Source organism: Sturnira hondurensis, unplaced genomic scaffold, assembly GCF_014824575.4.
Source record: "Sturnira hondurensis isolate 20B ecotype Veracruz unplaced genomic scaffold, ASM1482457v3 Scaffold0013378, whole genome shotgun sequence".
NCBI lineage: Eukaryota > Metazoa > Chordata > Mammalia > Chiroptera > Phyllostomidae > Sturnira > Sturnira hondurensis.
This window is the reverse complement of record NW_028086009.1, coordinates 1596984-1622391: the sequence shown is the minus strand read 5'-3', so window position 1 is coordinate 1622391 and position 25408 is coordinate 1596984. Positions and strand designations below refer to the sequence as shown.

At 37.1% G+C, this 25408-nt stretch overlaps 1 protein-coding gene and 1 non-coding gene across 9 annotated transcripts in view; both read left to right on the top strand.

Moving 5' to 3' along the window:
* The window catches only part of IL33 (interleukin 33), a 45276-nt gene extending 22152 nt beyond the window's left edge, over nucleotides 1–23124 (top strand). Inside the window, exons 1-9 of one of the 8 annotated variants that reach the window (XM_037061404.1) lie at nucleotides 4005–4020; nucleotides 9559–9662; nucleotides 9872–9979; nucleotides 15586–15711; nucleotides 16461–16574; nucleotides 17902–18009; nucleotides 18785–18835; nucleotides 19737–19834; nucleotides 21196–23124. In XM_037061404.1, coding sequence (XP_036917299.1) covers nucleotides 9895–9979; nucleotides 15586–15711; nucleotides 16461–16574; nucleotides 17902–18009; nucleotides 18785–18835; nucleotides 19737–19834; nucleotides 21196–21399 — 786 coding nt within the window. In that variant the 5' untranslated portion in view covers nucleotides 4005–4020; nucleotides 9559–9662; nucleotides 9872–9894 and the 3' untranslated portion in view covers nucleotides 21400–23124. Of the gene's footprint in view, nucleotides 1–3951; nucleotides 4021–9558; nucleotides 9663–9871; nucleotides 9980–15585; nucleotides 15712–16460; nucleotides 16575–17901; nucleotides 18010–18784; nucleotides 18836–19736; nucleotides 19835–21195 lie in introns of those variants that run through there. The other 7 variants (XM_037061407.1, XM_037061403.1, XM_037061408.1 and 4 more) reach the window with 7 other exon arrangements.
* Nucleotides 23125–24625: 1501 nt separating this feature from the next.
* Nucleotides 24626–24752, top strand: LOC118997652 (small nucleolar RNA SNORA25). The gene has a single exon (XR_005068705.1). It is a non-coding gene; the product is annotated as a small nucleolar RNA SNORA25 (small nucleolar RNA).
* The last annotated feature ends 656 nt before the right edge of the window (nucleotides 24753–25408 follow it).

Genomic DNA, 25408 nt, shown 5'->3' with positions numbered 1-25408 from the left:
CAAGATCACCTAGCTAGTAAGCAGCATCTTCTCTTCTACATATACTCTGTTGATATACCACTTCACTACTATACTTCTTGAAAAAGTCTTTGTTTCCCTTTCACTACTATACTTCTTTTAAAAAGTCTTCCTTCCTTCTTCTTCACACTGTGCAGTCCACTGCAACTTCTCAGAGAGCCCACCATGCTTAAAAGACTCTCTCTCCAAGGTCTCTAATCTCCAGCTGGGTCTCTGTGGTGCTCATCACTAAATACTCCATTTTGAGATCTTCTCCCTTAGCCTTCATAATACGAGATTTTTTTTTCCTGGTCTTCTTTACTAACTCTTTTCTTGCTCCTTAAATGTAAGATTCCTCATAGTTCCATGTTGACAAAGCTTCCTCTTCCTGCCCCACTCCCAGTGGAGACAATCTTATTTATTCCCACATCAACACCTATGCTTTCAGAAATGAAGACCAAATCCTCATGGCTAATTTTGGCCTCCCCCAGCCATAAGTCAGTTCTGGCTCCCTGCTGAAATGTTCATATAATTGTGCTTTACAAACTTCAAACACCACCTGCCCGATATCACACTCATTAACTATCCCTGCCAATGAACACCACAGTGGAGTTTCCTACCCTGAACCACTGCCGCTGCTTTCACTTCCTTGCATCTCTCATCTTCCTTAGTCCAGAGCTGATTCACCTACATCCAAAAGGAGCTGTGGAGGCTCTCTGGCAGACACAACCCTGAGCTGGGAGTGAAAGCTGAGTTCTAACCTTACCTAGCCACTGGGAACTGTGCGACTTAGTGGAGCTGCAACAGACATTTTTGGGACCCTTTCTTGTGCTGATTTCTAGTGCAGCAGGCTAATAAGCCAAAACAAGTGGAATATAGAAACTGAGACAGATAGTTAAATGGCTAAGGCATTGACAAGCCACCTAGTAAATCCTGAAATTCTATCTTTTCTTACCAAGGGCACCAGAATAAATTATTTATACTTCTCAACCAGAGGATAAATAACTTAGGTCACCTTGTTCCGGGAGATAGATAACAAAAATCCAATTAGTGCCATCGGCGTCAACTATACCCAAGGATGGGTGAAATTAAGGGAATAAATCTCACTTTGGTTCATTAGCATAAAGCTGATGAATATTGTATTGAGATCCTCCCTTAAGATCTCCCCTAAACTCCCAGGCTTTGAAACCATCAAGACGAAAGACCCAGAGTGCACTGTGTCCCTCAGGAGTACAATAGGAGCACTGTGCCTTTCCTTTTCCCATTTTTCTTCCCCCACAGACTTGTATCTCATAAACGCTAACAGACCCCAAGAAACTTGAAACCAGTGGAGCAATGAGCAGTGACAGCTTGTTCTGGACTAACCTCCTAAACCTGTTTCCAGGGCCCCTTTTCTCTGACTTTTCTTTGAGCTGACAGCAGCCCCACCTTGGCTCACTTCTTTCACTGTGACTTTGATTTCTCAGTGAACCAAAATAGCCCTGCTTAGGTTCTCTCTTTTTTCTTCTTCTGTGGTAAGCCCTTTCTTATTTCACTGTCCTTGGCTTTAATAAACACACTCTTAAAATCACTTGGACCCATGTTGTGAATCTTTTCTACATGAAGTCAAGAACCTACATACTACCAGCCTGCCAGAGGCAGACCTGCTTTGGCCCGATACTTTGCTGGTAAGACTAGGGCTAATATGAAATGCCTGCAACACTCATTACCTTCAACATCTCCTTACTAGTTTCACTAACCTGCTTTACATCTGTCCTCTCTGATTTTGGCCAAGCTATTTTAATTGGCCTCCTAACTAGCCTTCTTTCCTCTTTCCTTTCTTTTCTTCCTTCGGACAGTCCTTCACACAGCCATAAAACTACATTCACAATACACATTTTTGATGACATTTCACTTGCTTTACAAACTTTCAAAAGGTTCCTGCCAGCTATTGAATAAAATTCAAACTTCTTACTTTTGCACTGACAACCCTTTGCATGGTGGTCCCTATATAAATTTGGTTACATATGTGGTTGGCATAAGCACTTGGGGGAAAAAAATCTCTTACTCATTCTTTATAGTAAAGGTAATTGTGAATCAAACATTTAGGTATTAATAACTATAAACATTTTAGAAAATGGCATAATAAACTTTCTTGTAGTCTTGGAGGGAGTTCTTTTGAAGCAGGACACAAAACCCAGAAGCTCTACGAGAAAACATTGATTAAATTTAAGCACATAATATTTGAAAATGTAAGTATGAAAAAGAAATGCCATTAACAGATTCTAAAGATAAGAGGTAGTGGGGAAAAATTTTCAACACATCACAGGCTGGGGTTTTATTTCTTAATTTACAAAGAGTTCACATACATTAATAATTTATAGAAATTGACAACAAACATGTTTTTAAAAATATGCTCAACTCACTAAGTAATAAGAAGAATAAAATTTGAAGCTGTGAGATAGTTTTGCTAAGGCAATAGAGAAAAGGCATGAACCTTGATTGCTGAAAAAGTTATAAATTAATACAAGTTAATAGAAGTCAACTGGGTAATAGCTATTAAAATAAAAGATGCACATACTGTTTGATTCAGCAATTCCACAGCTGGGATTTATACTACCAATAAATTTTAAAGATTTACCAAGAATCACAATGCACACACACACAAAGTTGTCAGATGCAACACTGATGATACTAGAAAAAGAAAATAAAGGAAAAAGTGGAAATGGCTAAAGTGTTCATCAATAAAAGATTAGTTATGTATATTTATATGATTTAATACTATTTAATATAATAATGCTTCCTTCTCTCCTAAAAAAGAGAGAATCTAGGCAGGGCTATTTTGGTTCACTGAGAAATCAAAGTCACAGTGAAAGAAGTGAGCCAAGGTGGGGCTGCTGTCAGCTCAAAGAAAAGTCAGAGAAAAGGGGCCCTGGAAACAGGTTTAGGAGGTTAGTCCAGAACAAGCTGTCACTGCTCATTGCTCCACTGGTTTCAAGTTTCTTGGGGTCTGTTAGCGTTTATGAGATACAAGTCTGTGGGGGAAGAAAAATGGGAAAAGGAAAGGCACAGTGCTCCTATTGTACTCCTGAGGGACACAGTGCACTCTGGGTCTTTCGTCTTGATGGTTTCAAAGCCTGGGAGTTTAGGGGAGATCTTAAGGGAGGATCTCAATACAATATTCATCAGCTTTATGCTAATGAACCAAAGTGAGATTTATTCCCTTAATTTCACCCATCCTTGGGTATAGTTGACGCCGATGGCACTAATTGGATTTTTGGTATAGGAAACATTATTATAGGAAAAAATATATAGTAATAAAATATAGGAAGCATTATTATATTAATGCTTAATATATGAAACATTATATATGCTTCCTATATATGCTTAATATAATAATGCTTCCTAAAATATTCCCAAAATATAAGAATATTTCTGACATGCTAAGTGTTCATGATGTAGTGTTCATTGAAAAATTAGAGAAGGCAGTTTACAAGATATTTGCAGCATAATTCCACTTTTTCACAAAAAGTAGATATGCATAGTATTTCTACATTGAAAAAATGTCAGGATCTATAACATATATGCTTCCCTGTCATTTACACATTTTATAAGTACATGTACATCATTTTTATAAATAGAAAAAATACTTCAAAAGTTATCAACTTTGTAGAAAAGAGAAGGGCAATTAAACAATCTATGCCTTTATATACTCTATATTAAGCTAAACACTAACTAGAGTCCATGTAATAAAGGTTTGATAAAAATTAATAACTAACTAAGAACTCATTGAAAGTACTCCAGCTAAAATAATGTAAAAGCTCTGCTTAGAATTTGCCTGTGGGAACAAGATATGCTCCCACTCTTCTAACCTACTCAAACTGGCTCTGTTTGCATTTCCTCATTCATCAAATGCTGTCATTCAATGTTGCTTAATCCAAGTGCGTATAAATAGAGTTAAAATATAACTACATCAACTACTACCAAGTGTTTACAGCAGGAAACCTCATCACTTGAAACCAGTCCTTGATGGTTATAACTTAGGTGAGTATCATGCCAGTGTGCAAAAATATTTGCCATTTGTTATGGGAAAAGCAGTGCAAAAGAACCAATGATGTTTATATTGCTAGATAGTCTGAAATATTTCAATTTTAAAGCAGGAGAGTAAAGAGTAGACTTTTAATTCTGAAAAAATATTGAAAGGAGTGATCATATTTTTTAAGGTAAGAGGTTTGTAGATTGTTTACAGAAAATGCTTTGTTTTACAATAGGATTTGGAAATATTTCCCTACTATGTTTTTGAATTCTCCTGTGATTCTTAAAAAACAGCCAACTTTCTCTGTGTCAATGACTATCTTTGGTTTCTTATCTACCTTGTTAAACTCTGCAAGCTAATGTTTGAGAGCAGAGTTTTGCCAAGTGTGTTCTCTTAAACTAGACCTTGAGGGTTTTATTTAATTTTTCATGAATTTTTTAATTTTTTAATTTTTTATTTTTATTTAACTCTTGTTCAAGTACAGTTTTCTGCCTTGTATTCCCAGCCCTGCCCCCCCCCAGTGCCCCCCACCTCCCTCCCATGTCCTCCCCCCACCTTAGTTATTGTCCATGTGTCCTTTATACTTGTTCATGTGAGTCCTTCCCCTTTTCCCCTGTGATTCTCTCCCCTCTCCCTTCTGGACCCTGTCAGCACATTCTGTATTTCAGTGTCTTTGGTTATATTTTGTTTGCTTGTTTGTTTTGTTGTTTAGATTCCTGTTAAAGGTGATATCATATGGTATTTGTCTTTCACCTCCTGGCTTATTTCACTCAGCATAATGCTTTCCAGTTCCATCCATGATGTTGCAAAGGGTAGGAGCTCCTTCTTCCTTTCTGCAGCATAGAATTCCATTGTGTAAATGTACCATAGTTTTGTTTTTTTTTAAATATTTTTTAAATTTAATTCTTGTTCAAGTACAGCTTTCTGTCTTATATTCCCAACCCTGCCCGCCCCCCACCCCATGCTCCCCACCTCCCTCCCAGNTGCTTCAGGGTTCTTAGGATATACTTCTAACAGTGAAATTGCTGGGTCAAAAGGCAGGTCCATTTTTAGTTTTCTTAGAAAATTCCATACTGTTTTCCATAGTGGTTGTACCAGTCTGCAATCCCACCAACAGTGAACTGGAGTCCCCTTTTCCCCACAACCTCTCCAGCACTTGTTGTTTGTTTCTTTGTTTATGATAGCCATTCTGACTGGTGTTAAGTGGTATCTCATTGTGGTTTTGATTTGCATCTCTCTGATAGCTAGTGATATAGAGCATCTTTTCTTGTGTCTCTGGATCTTCTGTATGCCCTCCTTGGCAAAGTGTCTGTTCAAGTCCTTTGCCCATTTTTTAATTGGGTTGCTCATCTTCTTTGAGTGGAGTCGAGTGAGTTCTTTGTATATTTTGGAGATTAAACCTTTGTCTGAGGTGTCATTGGCAAGTATGTTTTCCCAAACTGTTGCTTCTCTTTTTATCTTGATACTGTTTTCCTTGGCCATGCAGAAGCTTTTAAGTTTGATGAGATCCCATTTGTTTATTCTTTCCTTTATGTCCCTTGCTCTGGGGGACGTATCAGTAAAAATCTTGCTGTGTGGAATATCTGAGATTTTCCTGCCAATGTTCTCCTCTAGGGCTTTAATGGTTTCCCAGCTTATATTTAAGTCTTTTATCCACCTTGAATTTATTTTGGTGTATGGTGTAAGTTGGTGCTCGAGTTTCATTTTTTTGCATGTAGCTGTCCAGTTCTCCCAACACCATTTGTTGAAGAGGCTATCTTTACTCCATTTTATGTTACTGCCCCCTTTGTCGAATATTAATTGACTGTAGAGATTTGGGTTTATTTCTGGGCTCTCTGTTCTATTCCATTGTAGATCTTGAGGGTTTTAATATAAGGGGTGGGGGAGTTTACAAGATCAAATAATTACCAGAAATAATTAGTTCAAGGTACCCATGACTCTTGAGTGAAGGATACTCAACACCTTTACTATGCAAATATAAGTACTGACTTCCTGAGAGATGGAATATAAATGGAAACATTTCCCACATTTATTTGAAAAAGCAACTTTTTCCTTAAGTCCTCACCCTAGAACATGTTATTTTTACAGAGAGAAGAACAGAGAGAGGGAGAGAGAGAAAGAAATACCCACCACCTAGAATGTGTCCTGACTGGGAGTCAAACCCGCAACATTTTGGTGTACAGGACAAGGCTCCAACCAACTGAGCCACCCAGCCAGGGCTTTTTTTTTCTTTAATGTCTGTCCAGGAAAAAATTTTTCTAGGACATAAGGATCCTTGGATAAAAGACAAAAAATCCAGCAATGCAATTTTCATGTTATCAGTAAAGTGTAATCTAAATACCTACTATGTGCAGGGTAGTAGGTACCTTCTTTGACTTATTTTCTATACAATTTAAAATTCAACTACAATAATGTACAACCCATGGACTTGAACTAAGGAGAACTAAGGAGGGAAGAATGCTGGAGTGTTGGGGGATACAAGGCAGAGGGGGGAAGAGGGGGAAAATGGGGAAAACTGTAATAGCATAATAAAGTATACTTAAAAAAAAAGAACCTGACCTTATAATTCACATATCACAAATAACTAAATCTAGATTTTCAAACATGAAGTATATTTAATTATAGTGCTCTTAATAAAAATGATTATTAGTAAAAAAATTAACTACAATAAATTTACCAACCTGCATTATTACACATTAGGCTTAAAAATATCTACCATATTCAGAAACTTATTATTTCAAAGAAGTTGGACAACCAGCTAAGAATTTCCAGTTAAATTCCTAGTTCTGATTACTTTTCTTCCTACCTTTGGGTGGGGGAGAAGAGAGTGAGAAGAGGGTGGGGATGCTCTGGCATAACAAATAGAAGTCAGGAGACTAGATTCTAGTTCCAGTTCTGCTTTTGAAGACTGAGCAAGGCACTTAAGCTTTCAGTCTTTTTTTAAAAATATATATTTTATTGATTATACCATTACAGTTGTTCTGTTCCCCCCCTTCATTTCCCTCCACCCTGCACACCCCCTCCCCCACCATTTCCCCCTTTAGTTTATGACCACGTGTCTCAAGTTCTTTAGATTCTATATTTCCCCCACTATTCTTGCCCTCCCCCTCTCTATTTTCTACCTACTGTCTATGCTATTTTCTGTACCTTCTCCCCTCTTCTCCTCCTCCCACTTCCCTGTTGCTAACCCTCCATGTGTTCTTCATTTCTATGTTTCCACTCCTGATCTAGCTGTCCTCTTGGTTTGCTTTTGTTTTAGGTGTGGTTGTTAATAACTGTGAGTTTGCTGTCCTTTCACTGTTCATATTTTTCATCTTCTTTTTTCTTATATAAGTCCCTTTAACATTTCATATAATAAGGGCTTGGTGATGATGAACTCCTTGAATTTGACCTTATCTGAGAAGCACTTTATCTGTCCTTTCATTCTAAATGAAAATTTTGCTGGATAAACTAAGAACCCTAAAACACCAATCCCAAAGAACATATGCACCCCAATGTTCATAGCAGCACAATGTACAATAGCCAAGAGTTGGAAGCAACCTAGGTGCCCGTCAGTAAATGAATGGATCAAAGAACTATGGTACATATACACAATGGAATTTTATGCAGAAGAAAGAAAGAAGGAGCTCCTACCTTTTGCAACATCATGGATGGAACTGAAAAGCATTATGCTGAGTGAAATAAGCCAGGTGTTGAAGGACAAATACCATATGATCTCACCTTTAACAGGAAGCTAAGCAACAAAACAATGAAGCAAGCAAGATAGAAACAAAGACACTGAAATAGAGAACAGGCTGCCAGTGACCAGTGGGGAGAAGGGAGGGAATTTCAGGGGAAATAGGGGAGGGATTTAGAGGAACACATGTAAAGGATACATGGACAACAACTGACAAGGGTGGAAATGGGAGGGAGGGGGGAGCACGGGGGTGGGATGGGATGGGAGTAATAGACAGAAAACTGTACTTGAAAAACAATTAAATTAAAAAATTGGAAAAAAAGAGAAAGCTGCTGGATAAAGCAATCTTGGATGTAGGTCCTTGGATTTCATGACTTGGAATACTTCTTTTCAGCCCCTTCTCGCCTGTAAGGTCTCTTTTGAGAAATCCGCTGACAGTCTGATGGGCACTCCTTTGTAGGTGACTGTCCCCTTATCCCTTGCTGCTTCTAGCTTTCAGTCTTACTTAGCCCACTCATCTATAAAGTTAGGAGTTCAGTAAAATGATGTCTAAGGTTCTCTACTTCTAAATGTTCTTGATCAGTAAAGGTGAGAGAATCAGAGGAAGAAAATAAGGATTTATGTGAAGCCCTCAAGATAACATTCACTCCCATGGGCAGAAGAGGGAGTCCTCAACTGCCCTACTGTTGAAGGGTTTTGCTCATGAGACTAGCTATATGTAGGATGGTTGCATGGAAGACTCTAGTTCCATCTAGACAAGAAAGTTTCAGCCTATTTGGGGTTGTCCAGGGACAAATATTAAGATCCATAAAGTTTATTTTCCAGTGAGTCTTTTGGCCCAGGAACTAAATGTTGCTTCCTTACTCAGCTAAAAGAGCTGAGCAATATGAAGTTTATAAGAGATTTAAATGGTAACCACTCCTGGGATAATTTGATTTTATTTTATAGAAAAAATAGAATAATACTTAATAAAAGAAACAATAACTAGTAGTAGAATTCAGCAATGTCAGGGGGATTTTAAGACTAGAAAAGAAGTCCCCCTACCCCCACAAACCACCACATCACTACCTTACCTTGATGACGAAGTCAGGTTGCAGAACTAAAGGAATAATGGAAAAACATGCAATTTTCTACAGTTTATGACAGAGAACTCCATTATCTTTTGGTACGTTAGACAACCCATCTTGATGGTCAAGGTGTATCATCTACTGATAATCCTTGCCTGAATCAAGTATTAAATGGGAGACTGTGAGATGGTGATTTTCCTGATTTTGTCATTCCCTCCGTAATAAATAAATTCCTCATTCATTCTTTCTTGAGAAATGCTATGAACTTGTGGGTTTCTTTTTTCGTCAAATGCTTTATAGTCAATTACCATTATTATTCTTTTTGATTCTCAAATTGTGCCAAATTTGCCCAGCAGGAGACCCTTCATATGTTCTTTTGATACAACCTCACTAATTATTAAATGACTCATTTTTAAATGACTCACTGCAGCCCTGGCTGGTGTTGTTTAGTGTATCGAGTGCTGGCCTGAAAACAAAGTTGCCAGTTCAATTCTCAATCGGGGCATGTGCCTGGGTTGCAGACCAGGTCCCTGTTTGGGCATATGTGAAATGCAACTGATGAACATTTCTCTGTAGAAAAAATTTTAAAAAGCTTTAAATAGCTCACTGCTTTCCAGCACCAAAGGATATTCATGTTCACTTCTATTTTCCTAGTTCATATCTAGTCCCAGTTCCCTTTAGTGAAAAAAGTACCTAGGAAACTAAGATATGAGCATGCCAATGTTACTGATTCAAATTTAACATCCCAGGAATTTGCCCTCAGCCTTTTTAAATTTTATATTTGTATCTCCTTTTCCCTATAGTGAAAATCCTATGATATTAATACATCTACTTATTTGCTGTATCCTGTAGTAAAGGAAACAGTGTCAGAATTCCAATACCAATATTACCATTAATAACAAAACCAGTAAGTAAAGCTTAAGATTTTTTGCAATTCTTTTTGTCCTGTGACTATATTCTAGCAGATATATATTCAGAATACTGTGTTCAAATATTACTGAAATAATTATTTCTGTTGGTGGTTATATTATCAATTTTATATTGAGATAGCCATAGTTGTTTCTGTCTGTTTTCAAGTTGAGACAATTGAACTAATACTATATTTTAATCCAACAGAAGCCTGAAATATAAAGCCTGAAATGAACCATTCAACCACCAGAATTTCCCCAGCAAAGATGAACAATTTAGCAGGTAAAGCCTTGGTAAAATCTTTCAGGTTGAGAAGTAAGGACTTAAGCATTTCTGATTGTTTTACACACTATTTTTTAAAAATCAATTCTCCAAACTTTATTATCCAATGTTTATATGTGCTATCTTACCAAAAGTTACTAGGAATACAAGAGCTGAAATTGAAGGGAAGACTCCTAAGTGTGCAGTTTAGTAGTATCTGGTTTTAAACAAATGACATATAGCCAGCTTTTACTTATCTGATGCATCTCAAGACAGGAATGGCTCAGCTAATTTAAACCTGCTAATAATAACAAACATAATTATAGCCCTTTATATCAATTTCTTCTTTCCACCCACACCTCCTCCCATCAAATTCCAATTTCTTTCCCAGATTAATTAACAAAATATAAACTGATCCACTTTCATTCAACAAACATTTATTAAGACCTTTGGTGTATCAAACTTATGGTCTTAACTTGCAATTTCTGATAAGGGAGAGAATGCATGTGAAGATGTTTGAATAATCCAGGCCCCAAGTAAAGCAGAATTCACCAAATGATGCTCAAGTCTATCCAGTTACAAACTCAAAGGGTTTGGAATAAGCTGAAGGGTAAAAAGAATCAGGTAGTACTCGCAGCTTCAAGATGAATGGGCAATATACCTCTCTGATCTTTGTATTATCTATCCTGGACCATAATTATACAAATCTATACTCAGATTTTTCATACAGGAACAGTTACACAGACCCCTGGTAGACTAGAGCAAAAACAGGAAGAGGAATGGTGATGGGGACGACATATCCTTGTCCTTTGGGTTCCTTTCCATTTTTCTGAACATCTTTAAGGCTAGAAGAGAAAGCATTGTTAAAGTGTATCATTTCTGTCCTCCTTAAGGCCCCAGCCCACCCATGGTGTTCTTTGGTCACCAGAGAAAACACTAATTTGAGTGTGATTTCTAAATGGCCAGGAAATCACAGTCATTAGTCTTCTTATCTGAGTCTGAGTCAAAATGCCCTGTACAGAAGCAGTGACTCAGTGAAGTGCCTCTGCATCCCCAATTACCCTCCTAACAGTGAAGGTATTGTCTTTGTACCTAAGGAAATGTGGGCTGTTTTTTAATCCTCACCCAAAGATACAGCTTTACCTTATTTTATCTTACCTATCTTAAGAGAAAGACATTAATATGAAAGAGAAACAATGATCTGTTGCCTTCCCTACACACCCAGACCAGTGATCAAATATGTAACCTAGGTATGTGCTCTGACAAGGAATGGAACCCTCAACTTTTTGGTGTATAGAGTGGTGTTCCAAACAAATGAGCCACCCAGCCAGGGGTATGATGTGGGTTCTTTAAGATACTGGAATAAGGAAGCAGATTGGAGTTTACATCACAGTTACTGGTATTGATGCAAAAATTAAAATGTAACTTCTCCTTTAATGGTGCAATGGCTTATTTTCACCATTTAGAAAAACAGTGATAAAGATAACCCCAAATCTCTTATATGACTTTGAAATGCATCAGATTGTTTTTACTGCCCTTTAACAGATCTTCCTTTCCAAAAATATTGGCTCAGTTTAATACTAAAATTGTCATTATTTAAACATTCCTGGTCAAAAATTTAATGGATAGATGTGAGGTGCATGACAGGTATGAACCACTTCTCAAAACTCAAGGTGCACTCTGGCCAGGTAACTCAGTTGGTTAGAATGTCATCCCAATACACCAAGGGTTAGTTTGATCCCTGGTCAGGGCACATACAAGAATCAAACAATGAATGCATAAATAAATGTAACAACAAATTGATGTCTATCTCTCTTCCTTCCCCTCTTTAAAATCAATAAACAAAATTTTTTTTAAAATTTAAACTCAAGGTGCAAAAAATGTCATCTATCTTTCTAAAGAAAATGCTCTGAGCTCCCAAGAAAGAAAACGAGAAAGCTCATTTTAATTCCTTCTCCTCCCTTGGGCTAGCAGGATCTGACACAATCCACAGTTCACAGTTCACAAAGCCACAAAACTCATTACTCACTGCTACAAGTATCCATACAGTCAGGCCATTTGTGGCGCCACCAGGGTACAGGAGGACTTCATGAGCAGGAGGAAAGCCCCTCCTGAAAATCACCCCATTCCGAGTTTCCAGAAAGCTACTCCTCGGGGTCAGTCTATTCTTTTCTGCTACTTTTTCTCCCCCACATCCATCAATTTTTTTCCCCTGACAATTTAGCTTTCTTATATATGTAGGGAGAAGTCACAACATGGGAACCTTGAGACACATCCTCCCAACAGAACTATTTTATTTGGCCTGAACACTATTATCAATGGTATTTTTTAATTGAGGCCACAATTAAAAAATAGGAAATTTTGCATAAAATTCTGAATGTGTGGTTTCAAAAAAATCTAAAGATCTAGTAACACTGGCTCATATTCTTATATGGCAACATTTGGGGGTAGAACTAAGAAGAGATCACACTCTTTAATTTGGGTATGTCCATGGAAAATCTTGTTACAGTGAAGGAGGTTGTGGACAGTAGGGAATCACTAAAAATGTATAATTGGAGAAATTAAAAATATTTTTATTTTAGAGAGGTCACATTGGGGATGGTGTGAAGAGAGAGCTAGGGGGGAAGGGTAGAAACTAAAACTGGTCAGAATTCTACTAAATACACTCATCTAGGGGACTGATAATGAGAGCATGACCTAAGATAACAGAAAGAAAAAGAAGCACTAAATTTCTCATACATTTAGAAAATGAAATTATGAGGATTTAACGACATAAACTGAATAAACTGAAGGATGGAGAAGAAGGAAAAATGGATGATTCTCAACTTTCTGATTTAAGAATTAAATAAACAATGGTAGATAGTGGCACTGACTTTCAAGACAGGGAATTTCAGAAGATTATTTTTGGTAAGAAAAGGTAAATTTTTTTAATGAGTATATTTGAATTTGAAGGAGGTGTAGGTCATCCAGGTAGAGATGTCCAGAATTCAGGAGTCTCTACATAGACAGAGATAGAGATACTTTAATGTAGCTGAAGTCAAAATGCCCTGTGGAGGAGGAGCAATAGATACACAGCCCAGGAGAGAGACTAAAGGAAGAGTTTCAGCTTGAGAAGTCACCAGCATCCAGAAAGATGACTGAAGTCAGTAGAGTAAGCAAGACTGCTCAGAAAGAGTGTCTGACCTGCCACCTGCAAATGCGGCCCAACATGAAATCATAAATTTATCTAAAACTTTGAGATTTTTTTGTGATTTTATGTCACAATGTATTTAATGTGTGGCCCAAGACAACTCTTCTTCTTCCAGTATTGCACAGATATTTGAAAAGGTTGGGCACCCCTGGTAGAGTGAGAAAAAAAAACCCAGAGGACAAAATCCTGAGGACATCAACATTTTAGGAGCAGGTAAAGGAGGAAGGACTAACAGAGAGCGAGGCAGAGATGAACTGATCAGAGAGAAATAAGGTGACACGACAGTAAAGGAATAAGCGTTCAAAGAAGAATGTGGTCCCCAAAGTCAAATGCCACAGACAAGTAAAAGCTGGTAAGCCATGAGAAGACACTTGGCGAAATAAGCGTTTGGGGAAGAAATGAAAGATGAAGTGATTTACTTCTGTAGTTCATGTCAGCCACAGGCTGGCTCTCCAAGTGGCAAAACTACAGGCAGCTTTCCAGTCCCCTTCCCATTTACTCACCAGAAATGCCTGAGGGAATTTCACTGTGCTGTTGCTATAATGAAATTAGTTATTTACTTAAAAGCCATAGTTAGATACTGCCCTCAGACTGCAAACATGATGGAGACTGTGGAAGTGGCAACAGTCTTCTGTAGGCTTGACCTGGCCCTTGAGCCCCAGTGAAGCCCTCTCTTCAACAGTCTCCATGGCTCTGCCAGATTTGTGCTTTCCTTCTGAGAACACAACCCTCACACTACATTTCCAGCTGCCCTGACTACCAAAGTATACCTTCTTTCAAATACTCCCAATGTAAAGTATCTTTAATCCTTCAACTGAAAGCACCCCAGTGAATTATAGCCAGGGTTTGTCCCACTAGACACTAGCCTGCACATCCACATCTTTAGCCCATTTCTTCTTTTACATCCACAATTCTTCCTCAGTATCATGACCCTCACTTCTAACTACCCAAGACCCATAGCCCAGTCCCCACAGAGTCCACTCTTCATATTAGGCATACCTGTCTTGTCCCCATGGGATACTGATAAACATATAAGGAATGAGTATGCTTACAGTATCATATTACAGCTTTTAGCTTTGAAGAGAGAATGTGATATAGTAAATAAAGGGTTGTATTAAATTAGTTGTCAGGAGACAAAGTCCCATGCTGGGTCTAGCACAGCTTTGTAAATTACCCTTCTAACTCTAAAAACACTATATAAGCATGAGACACCATAGTCGATATTTCTGAATTGTTAAGCAGTGTTAAGGAGTTCCAGGATGAATGTGAGACTAGTTAAGTGGCCTTGCCCCTTAAATGCTCCGTTCAGACAGTTAAAGATACTTAAAGGTAGATGGCCATCTAAATTAGAGGCAAGATATAGATAATTCAAAATAGTAGCTTATAGATGTTCATTCTACTTAACTTTGAAAAGCATACTAGGAAGGCAAATCTTCTAGAAAAAAATATCAATGAATGGATCCTAAAGTCACAAGGAATTATTTTTATTTTCTAAATTACTGTTAATAATTGAAATTTGGCTATATTATAAAAATTATTTGAAAGTTTACTTACTATAATGTTGAAAGCTGAGATCCTATGACTCAAGTGTTACAACTTTCTTTTCTAGTTGACTCTGAAAGTCTCTTTATGATTTCCAAGTAGCAAATTAAATTTTTTAATTTGAGACTTTAATTTTTCTTTGGCTAATTAAATTAAATTCTAATGAAATTAGAATTATTGAATAGTTATTTTTTTACTTCATTTGATTTATGAGTTTGTATTTTGTCAGCCCCTAATACTGCAGTGTAGTACTTTCTCATATGGAGGTAGATGGAAAGAGTAGCTTTGATATTAGACACACTTGGGTCACAACTCCTCACCAGACCTGAAACCTTGGGCAAATGTCATGACTGCTAGATCATCATCTGTAAAGTGAGGAGGATCATACCTTTCTTGCTATATTATTGCAAAGGATTAAATGACATAGTATGTAAAATTATTAGCACAGCTATGGCTTTAAAATTATTAAAAGTACATTCTAAATAAGCAAAAACATTATAGACCTCATAAGAGCATAAGAGTTCCCCCTCAGTTAGGCAAAGATTGATCTATGTTAGATATAGACCCACAATCATTTCACAGCATAATATGACCTGAGCTCACCCAACAGTTAAAGCCTGACCTGAACCACCATGAGGCCTTTATTCCACTTTATAAAAAATTTCCTATGTTTCACTATAACATTATTGATTTTTGAATTTGGGGTACTGCCCTAGTTCCTGCTGGGATCACTAAATATATACTATGTATCTTCTACATGACAATACTAAAATCTAAAAAACTCTGAATCTTAAAACACAACTGACTCTAAAATTTCTGATAAAGTACTATGGATCTGTGGTTGCTCTCTTGGTCTGCTACACTCAGGGTTTGTAAAAGGATAAAAATGGTTGGAATGAAACAGTATCATTTTTTTAAATTTGTTTAGAATCCCAACAAAAGGTCGAAGAAGTTTGCCAGATGTATTTTATGAAGCTACGCTCTGGCCTTATCATAGGAAATAGGACCTGTTACTTTAGGAGAAAAACCATCAAAAGGCATCCACCAAAACCAGGTAAGTGGAAACTACATTTCCTGGTAATTCTTCAATATGGTGATGAGCATTTATTTGTCTTCAGTTACTACATCTAGATGTATAATTTTTTTCCCTCGCCCAAGTTTTTCTTCTGGAAAAAATACAGATGATAAAGTATTTTAAGCCATTTTTAAAAGGTATATAACAAGTTTTAATATGATGGAGAAAACAGTTATTTCATAACATTAAATAAAACAGAGGATATAAAATTATATATACAGGCATACCTCAGAAACAAGTGAATTCGGTTCCAGGCCACCACAATAAAGTGAGTATCACACTCAAGTGAGTCATAATCTTTTGCTGGTAGAAGGTCTTGCCCTCAGTTTGTAATAAATGCAACATTTGTGAAACACAGTAAAGCAAAGTACAATAAGGTGAGGTATGCCTATAAATTTATAATATCTTTTAAGTGATTTTTTTCATTTAAAAGAAGTAAACTAAAATGTTAATCATGGTTGCCTTTTGGATGTTGAGACATGGGTGACTAGTTTTCTTCCACCTACAACCCAACAGGCATGTCCTGCTGGGGTATAAGTGTACTGGGAGGCATTGATCTCTTCAGACTATGGAGCAGCTGAAGCCCCAGGGCCAGCCACCACTTTGCAAGCAGCAGTCAGCAAGCAGCTTTGACTGGGACTCCAAAGCAGGGATTAGGGGGTGGAGAGGGGATCTGGGCAGAATGGGGACTGATAGTCCACTCCTAATTCACTTTACCTGTCCTATAGCTAGAAAGTACGACAAGCAACATCTGGTATTCACTCCCTATCAGCAGGCCCCTGAAAGATCTTCAGAGAACGTTGCCTCTGATGCACAGCCACATAACAGAAGAAGTTGTTCAGGTACCCAAGTGTGACTGGCCACAGGGGAGGAGTGGGAGTGAGGAGAGAGATAAGATGCAGGACCCTGGCAGTTGCTACTCCAGGAAGCAGTCCCAAGTCTACATCTTCGTGTATATTAGACACTCCTGTCCATTTTCTATTGATGTGCTCATTTGTGGTATCTAAAACAGGTGCAAGGTAGCTGCTCTAACAGTGCACACACATTTTATAGTAAACACTCCATCATTATTTTGAAATACTTGCTATGGATTGGAACCCCATATACATTATTCCTGGGGAAAATACATTATCCTATTCAGAAAAAAGCCTCAGTACACGATCCTCCCAAATTTAAACATTTTGACAATGAAAGAAAAGGAGGTGCTATTATATTTCTTAAGTATAATTTCCACTCAGACATTTCAAATAGTTGTTAAAATGTTTTTAAATTGTATCACCTACTTGAGCAAATAATGTCCAAGTTGATGGTTACTATCAAGAAGTGGAGAGATCATTAAGAAACTTAATTAGGACTTGCATGTTGCCATTGCAAGCATTTCTGACACAAATGTCTTAAGTTCCCAAGAGTACACTGAAATATTTTACTTCAGAAGTTCACATACAAATTCAATTATTTAACATCCCCTTAATGTTTATATATTTTCTTAGCATAAGTCTATAATGTAAAGAAAATGTAATAATTTTTTTCTCTAGGACCCCTATAGGTAATTCCTAAATCTGCTTCATTTACCCCAGTATGCCATTTTGAAATATTATCATTTTCTATGTGTGTTGTAACATTTTAAAAAGTTGGGAGTACTACTCTAAGTGTCTCCATTATTTAGCCAGAGGACAGAATAGAGCTCACACCTGTATTCTCCAGGACTATTGGAAGTCTTGAGGTAACTCCACACCTTACAGATGGGTATTTATTTATCTCATGTCTATTCAAATACTGTTCCTTCTTGCCCACAATCCCATAGTCCATGCGGAGCCAAGAAGCAGAGGTTTCCTCAGGCACTGTCACTTTCCAGCTTCTTTCTTCCCACCAAAACTTCCCATAAACATAAAAGCATGGCCTCCCATGGCCTTCATGCAGTAAATTAGCATCTTTAATCCCATTCAGTTGGTGACTTCAGCCTCTGAGCTAAGCTTAACTTACACAGAAGGCTTTCATCTGTCCAACAATGATGGACAAAGTACAGTTTAAATTGAAAAACAAACAAAAACAAAACTTTGAGGAGGCATTTAAAAAATTGCTAAAAACATTATTTATGAAAACAAGTTTTGAAAAAAGAAAAGAAAACAAGTTTTGAATTCTTAATGATGAGATTTTTACTTATTACAGAGGATTCTTATTCCCTGAGCACCTACAATGATCAATCTGTTACTTTTGCTTTTGCGGATGGAGGTTATGAGATCTACGTTGAAGATCTTGGAAAAAAACAAGAAAAAGGTAGAATATTTCCTTTTGTCTGTAATGATATAATGACAACTAATAAGTAAACAATCAATTTACCAAACCATAAACAATGGATTAACTCAGACAGGGCAAATAGATTTTCTGCTGTGTGCTAACTCCAATATATTGATAATAGATGCCTGAATATCACTGTGTTGAGGATACAGAAGCTTAGTTAGAGTTTACCAGGAAAGAACACTGATATTTGGAAGTGGTATTAATTGTGAAAGATGGAAGGAGGACCATACATATATATATTTGATATCACTAACTTCCCTCTATAGATCTTTCCAACCTTATCAATACCACTAAAGTAAAAACTCGAGTAGTCCTGGCTGGTGTGACTCAGTTGGTTGGAGTATTGTCCTATGAACCAAAAGGTCATGGGTTTGATTCCTGGTCTGTGCATGTGCCTAGGTTTTGGGTTCAGTCTCGAGTTGGGGCATGATTGAGAGGCAACTGATGGATGTTTCTCTCTCACATTAATGTTTCCCTCTCTCTCTCTTCCTTCATTTTACTCTCTCTAAAATCAGTAAGTGTGTCCTCAGGTGAGGATTAAAAAAAGAGTATACCAGTGTTGTGAACAATTATTTTAAATATTTTATGGAGAATTCATCGGAACATACATTTTGAGATCTTCCTCAAAGCCACAAAAGTTGTACTTTTGTTAATATAAAATAAAAGAGAAGCATATCTTCTAACATTATGTATATGTTGGAACTGAAACCTTTTGATAATCATCAAAGGAATCTTATGCATTCTCTTTCAGACAAGGTGTTATTCCGTTACCATGGCTCACAATCACCTATAAGTCCAAGAGGTAATTTGGAGATCTGAGTAGCTGTAATGCTTGAATTCTTAAATTTGGGTAAAGTCAATTCCAAAAATGCTCCATGTAGGAAATGGTTCTCTCCAGCCCAAGCTCATAGTAAAATCTTAGATTCTTAGAGAATTTACTCCATCCCAACCATTTTGAAGTTTGATAGAATGTTTGGCTATATTTAATAGAGACCCATAATAATAGTGGCTTAAGCTACACAAATCCTATTTCTGTCTTAGCCAGGGCTAGAATGGCAGCTCTGTTGAACAGGTTGTCCAGGGACCCAGTTCTTTCTCTCTTTGTGGCTCTGCCAATATCTGAATATTTCAAGATTACTTGCCACCATGACAATGTCCAATTAGCAGGACAGAAGAACAAGGGTATGTGAATTCTCTTTCCCATTAAGGATATAACCTGGAAGTTGTACCTGATACTTCTACTTGGCTCACATTGGTCAGAACTTAGTCACATTTCTACACTTAGCCAGAAACTAACTAACTAACTAACTAACTAAATAAATAAATAAATAAATATTTTTAAAAACCACAGGCTGGAAAATATTCTGCTATAATACAAGAAGAGAAGTTGAATGTTGGGGGACAATTATGTGTGGCTTTCTATGCAGACAGAGAAGCTGACAGCCAGAGAAATACTCATTAGAATCCTAATTCTACAATTCAAAAGCATGTGAGAAAACTAATCTCTCTTTGTCAGGGGGTTTAGGATTATCCCCTACTTGTCCAATGACACTTTAGTTTCATTTGGGCGCAAATATTTCTAAGAGACATGTTGCTGAATGAAGTAGGTATTTTATGACATCTTAGACTCATTTTCTGGGTGTTAAATTCATTTAAATTAAAATGAGTCACAACTTTATAATGTATGTATTTGTAATTGCAAGGTGATGTTGTTGATGGTGAGAGATTAATGGTAAGCCTGAGTCCTTCAAAAGACAAAGACTTCTTGCTGCATGCCAACAACCAGGAGCACTCTGTGGAGGTAACGGAAATATGCACTTAACTGTCTTGATTGATACCACTCATTTGTGCAGATTTGGATACTTGGGGTATTTTGAAGAACTTTTGTTTGTGCTATTGTATTGTACATAAAACATGATCAGTTACTACTGATAACTTTCTCTGGAGTGGGAAAGGGAGGGAAATGGTACGTATAGCCTTGCTACTGAAATTCTGGTCTCTGGGAGCATATTATTATAAAAATACAGAATTTCAGGCTCCCTCACAACTGAAATAAAATCAGCATTTTAATGAATCTCCAGGAGAGTCATATGCACATTAAAGTTTGAGAAGCACCACTATATAGGATGATCTCAAATTCTTCCTATTTGGCTTTAGAAACTACTATGCTCTTCCAAGAAGGGTTTCTTTGTAACATATAGTTTTCTTAGGCAAATGCAAAAACAAAAACCAAAACAAAATATATATTCTAAGCCTATAGAAGGAAGGTCATAAACATTTCCATAGGCCAAGATTTAGAGATAGCATATCAATCTACATTCTAATCATAGGATTCACTGTATAGTCTTTTTCAGTTAGTAAATTAGAGAATAATTTTGGTCATGATGAAGAATTATAAACACCTTAAAGAACAAAGAAGCCAAAGGAAGAAAAAGGAAGAAAACATGAGTGTAATGTAGAAGATCAATTATATAAATACACAAAATTATGAAGCTAATTCATTCAGCCATGCAAGGTATTAGCATAAACACTAGATGGTAACCAGCATCTCTTAACAATACTGTGTTTGGCATATATAAGTACTCAATAATAAGAGATGACCCATACTGAGCTCTATTAAATACCAAGCACTAAATATTTTACAACTACTATCTCATTTAATTCTCATAGTAACTCTATGATAGAGTTATTGTATTGGTCAGGTATTGCTGTGTAACAAACCACCCCCCCCCAACACTTAGTGATTTAAAATAATAATCATTTATATCACTCACATGTCTGTGGGTAAGTTAGGGTGACTGATCAAGAAAATTGGTTAGACAAAAAACCTGAGGCTTAAGAAGTAAAGCAATGTGCTCAGGTCTCAGGAAAAATATGTGGCAAGAGAGGGGTAAAAATCCAGGACTGTTGCATTTATCTCCAGTCATTCTAAGCCACATGTCTCTCAAAGTATACAATCAGTGAATCAAATCAAATCCTCCCACTTTGAACCTCTACTTCTTTCCCCTTCTACCCTCTACCATCCCCTACTCAGTAAGCAGCTTTGCTAAAGATACCAAATTATAAATAATTATTCTCCTTTCGTTTCTAACAGAAGGATATGAAGCTGCCTCTGGTATTCCTATTCATGTATTGGTTGCTCTCTCTCTCTTGTTTCCTCAGCTACAAAAATGTGAAAATCCATTGCCAGACCAGACCTTCTTTTTCCTTCATACGGAGCCTGGGTCCTCTACATATGTTTCATTTGAATGTAAGAGCAATCCTGGAGTGTTTATAGGAGTAAAGGATAATCAACTCGCTCTAATTCAATTAAAGGACCAAACTGAGCATTCAAGAAGAGAGAATATCAAATTTAAGCTCTCTTAAAGTTAATGTGATGGGAAGCTATGAATCCTGGGTTGGGTAGCCCAAATAGCTACTATTGAAGAGATTGTCAAGAAAAAAAGAAAGGGGCAGGGGGAGAGAGAGAAAGAATATTTAAAGGAAATGCTGCTTAGCATGCTGCGGAATGTTTCTCTTATGTTAAAAATGCATACTTTTTGTAATCCTCAGTTCTGTTTTTATTTCCCTGTGTATCACTGCATATTTAATACAAGTATTGGTATATTAAGGAGGGTATTGGTAAAGGGACCTGAAAATATTCTGGAGACATATAGACCTTCACTTTTCTCTATGTTCAGCCCAGAGAGAACTTCATATTTAGAACTGAGACCTCTGGGGAGAAACAAGGGCCTTAGTCCAAGTCTCATTTTAGACAGGGATCCATTTTAAAGAGCTACATACAGACAAAATTTTCTCTGGTTCCAAACAATGGGCTCAATTACTATGCTAGTAAAAACCTAGACTGACTATTTCACAAACACCAAATTTTTAGATGCCCAAAACTTCAGATGCCTACATGTCTAGGGAGATAATATAAATATGGTAAAAAGGAAAACATAATTTAAAAATTAAAAAAATAAATGCAGTATTTGTAAAGTGAATAATTTTAGCTCTAATTATTTCATTTTTAAAATTCTAATTTTTATAGATGAAGTTAAGTAAGGCATTCTTATATTAGGAAGTGAAATAAATTTCAGTTCAGATATAGAATTGGAATCATTAGAAATATCTAACAAACTTAAAACACTTTTTTTTTTCAGAAAAAGCACTGAGCCACAACATAGATTAGGGAATCCAAGTATCATGGTGGGGCCAGAAGTCTAAGATGGGATACAAGATTAATATTACAATTTTAATAACTGGCTATCCCTTATGTTTGTGACATACCATGTCCTTCTGACCTGGGCTTCCAGGGATCAGTGATTTTGAATATACTAGTCACCTTGGACACAATTTTTCTTATCCTTTCTTCCTATGTGCACAAGTCTTTTTGTTGTCCAGCATCTCAATGATCCTGTTTACTATGAAATATTCATTTGATTTCTTTTCTGCTTTCATTTCTTTTGACCAGCTGTGTTCTTGATACACCTTTGACATCCCTGAGCTTCACTCCCAAGTCACCTGACATCTTAATGCTAACACCTTTATTCTGCTTTGTCTACCTGGTACTATAAAATTTTACATAAATCTATTGATAAGAATATTTTTATTAAATATCTTTGTGTTTTACTACTAAAGTAGTAAAATAATTCATACTCAACCATAATGATAACATTTTCAACTACTAATGAAATGGTTTTTACTTATCTTAAGGCCTTAGCAATTTCTACTGCAATTTTTCATAACACTGACAATAAATGATAAAGATAATAACAGAATAATTATGAAATATGACTTTTTCTGAAATTGTAGGCTTTTTGATTTCTAATTTTTTGAGCTCCATTGGATATAATTGCTGGTAAATGTAAGTAAACAAAGCTGAGAATTACCATATAGAGGCAAACAAGTATAGAGCAATATATCTTTGTTTCATTACTTTGTCAATAATTTTTGTCAATAAAGACAAAAATAAAAGCAGAATTTATATCATTCCTTATGAAAAACACTAAGTGTTAATCATGTGTATCTGTATGACATACTTAAAATGATTATTATTAAGTGACCAAATATATACATTATATCTCTTATATTCTTGAATAAACTGTATTTTTCAAAACTATATAAGGCCGTAATGCTTTTATCATAAATGGCTCAATTTTCTAGAATTCTTAAGTGAAGGTAAGCATATCTCAATCAACCAATATTGGTATCTGGAGTAGGTCATTTGTCTGATACTTTTGGTGATTCAAAACGAAGTAAGATTTTTCAGACTTCTAGTCAAGATGGTAACATAGATAAACATGATACCTCCTCACACAACCACTACAAAATTACAACTAAACTATAGAACAATCATCATTCAGAACTGTCAGAAATGGAGATGAGTGGAAGTCCTACAACTACAGAATTAAAGAAGAAACTACATCACGACTGGCAGGAGGGGCAGAATGGGCTGGTCCCACACCCATGTGTGGTAGATAAAAATAGGGAGAGATATCTAAGGAGCAAAGGATCCCAGACCCATACTAGGCCCCTCAGCCCAGGGTTTTAGTGGCAGGAAGACAAGTCCCCATAACTTCTGGCTGTAAAAACCAGGCGGTATTGAGACTGTAGTGGAAAAAAGAAACTGCTAGATTCCCTGGCAGTTCCTCTTAAAAAGCCCATGCACGGACTTACTCAGACTCATTCCCTCTGAGCTCCAGCTCCAGGGCAGCAGCTTGAAAGGCATCACAGACATTTGGGGAGGAACTGTCCAGCATCAGGGTGAAAGCTGGGTGGCAGCTTTCTCCCAAAGAGAAGTGCGGACAGAGGCAACTGTTTCATTTCTGAGCCCTCTCCAATGGAGCCACAGAGCCAACAGGCGGGTGCCATATCTGAGACTCCATCAACCTGCCTCACACTGTCAGCCTACTCTGGTAGTTCCCTGAGGTCCTTCCCCACCCAATTTTCAGGCCCACCCAAGCTATTTCCAGGTTTCTTTCCACATGAATGGCTAGTCTTGGCCCATGCTTCAGATTTTGCGAACTTATCTCAAACAAGCAGCATCTGGGTTCAGCAAGCACTGTACCTCTTTTTAAGTTGCCCCAGGCCTGGCACTAGCAGCAGCCACTCTAGGTTCACAGACTGGCCTTGTTTGGGTACCTCCAAACCCAGCATGAGTAGCAGTCTTCTGCAGATCATTTTTTAGCTTATGCTGTGTGACCCTGGAGAGAACACAGGTGGTAGCTGACCTTGGATGTGCCAACAGCAATCAAGGCTTAACTACAACAAGAGGGAGTGCCAGCCCACACAGTGGGTACACCTCAAGTATCTAGCTAGCTTGGGTGATAGTGGAGGCTGTGCCAGTGGACCCTGTAGGATACCTACTACATTAGGCCACTCTATCAAGCTTGGGAAATATAGCAGCTCTACTTAATACATAGAAACAAACACAGGGAGGCTGCCATAATGAGGAGACAAAGAAACATCTCAGAAAGAACAGAACAAAACTCCAGAAAAAGAACTAAACAAAATGAAGACAAGCAAGCCACTAGATACAGAGTTCCAAACACTGGTTATAAAGATGCTCAGTGTACTTAGAACTCCAAAAGCATAAAAAAAGAGCATGGATAGGTCATTTCAAAGAGAGCTCATATGACCAAAACCAGGAGTTCTTAAAGTTGTGACCTAAGATTGAAGTTCTCCATAAGATGTAATAGACACTTAATAGTGCTATATTTTCTTGTGGAGATATAAAATCAAGCTAAAAGGAAAAAGAGCATGGAAACCATAAAAAAGAACCAGTCAGAAATGAAGGATACAATAATTAAAATAAAAACAACTTACAGGGAATCAATAGTATAGTGGATGAAGCTGAGAATCAAATTAGCGATTTCGAATATAAGAAAGCAAAAAACACCCAATCAAAACAGAAAAGAAGAATACAAAAATAACAAGGATAGTGTAAGGAGCCTCTGGGACAACTTTAAGCATACCAACATTTGCATCATGGAGGTGCTAGAAGGTGGAAAGAGAGGGCAAGAAACCTATTTGAAAAACATAATGACAGAGAACTTCCCTAACTTGAAGTAAATAGACATACAAGTCCATGAAATGCAGAGAGTTCCAAACAAGATGAACGCCAACAGGCCCACCCCAACAGACATCATAATTAAAATGCCAAAGGTTAAAGACAAAGAATCTTAAAAGCAAAAAGAGAAAGGAGTTTAGTTACCTAAAAGGGAGCTCCCATAAGACTTTCAGGTGATTTCTCAAAAGGAACTTTTCAGGCTAGAAGGGATTGGCAAGAAATATTCAAAGTGATGAAAAGCAAGGACCTACAATGAAGATTGTACTCTACCCAGCAAAGCTGGGTCCAGAGCTGAAGGACGGATTTAGAGCTTCTTAGAAGAGA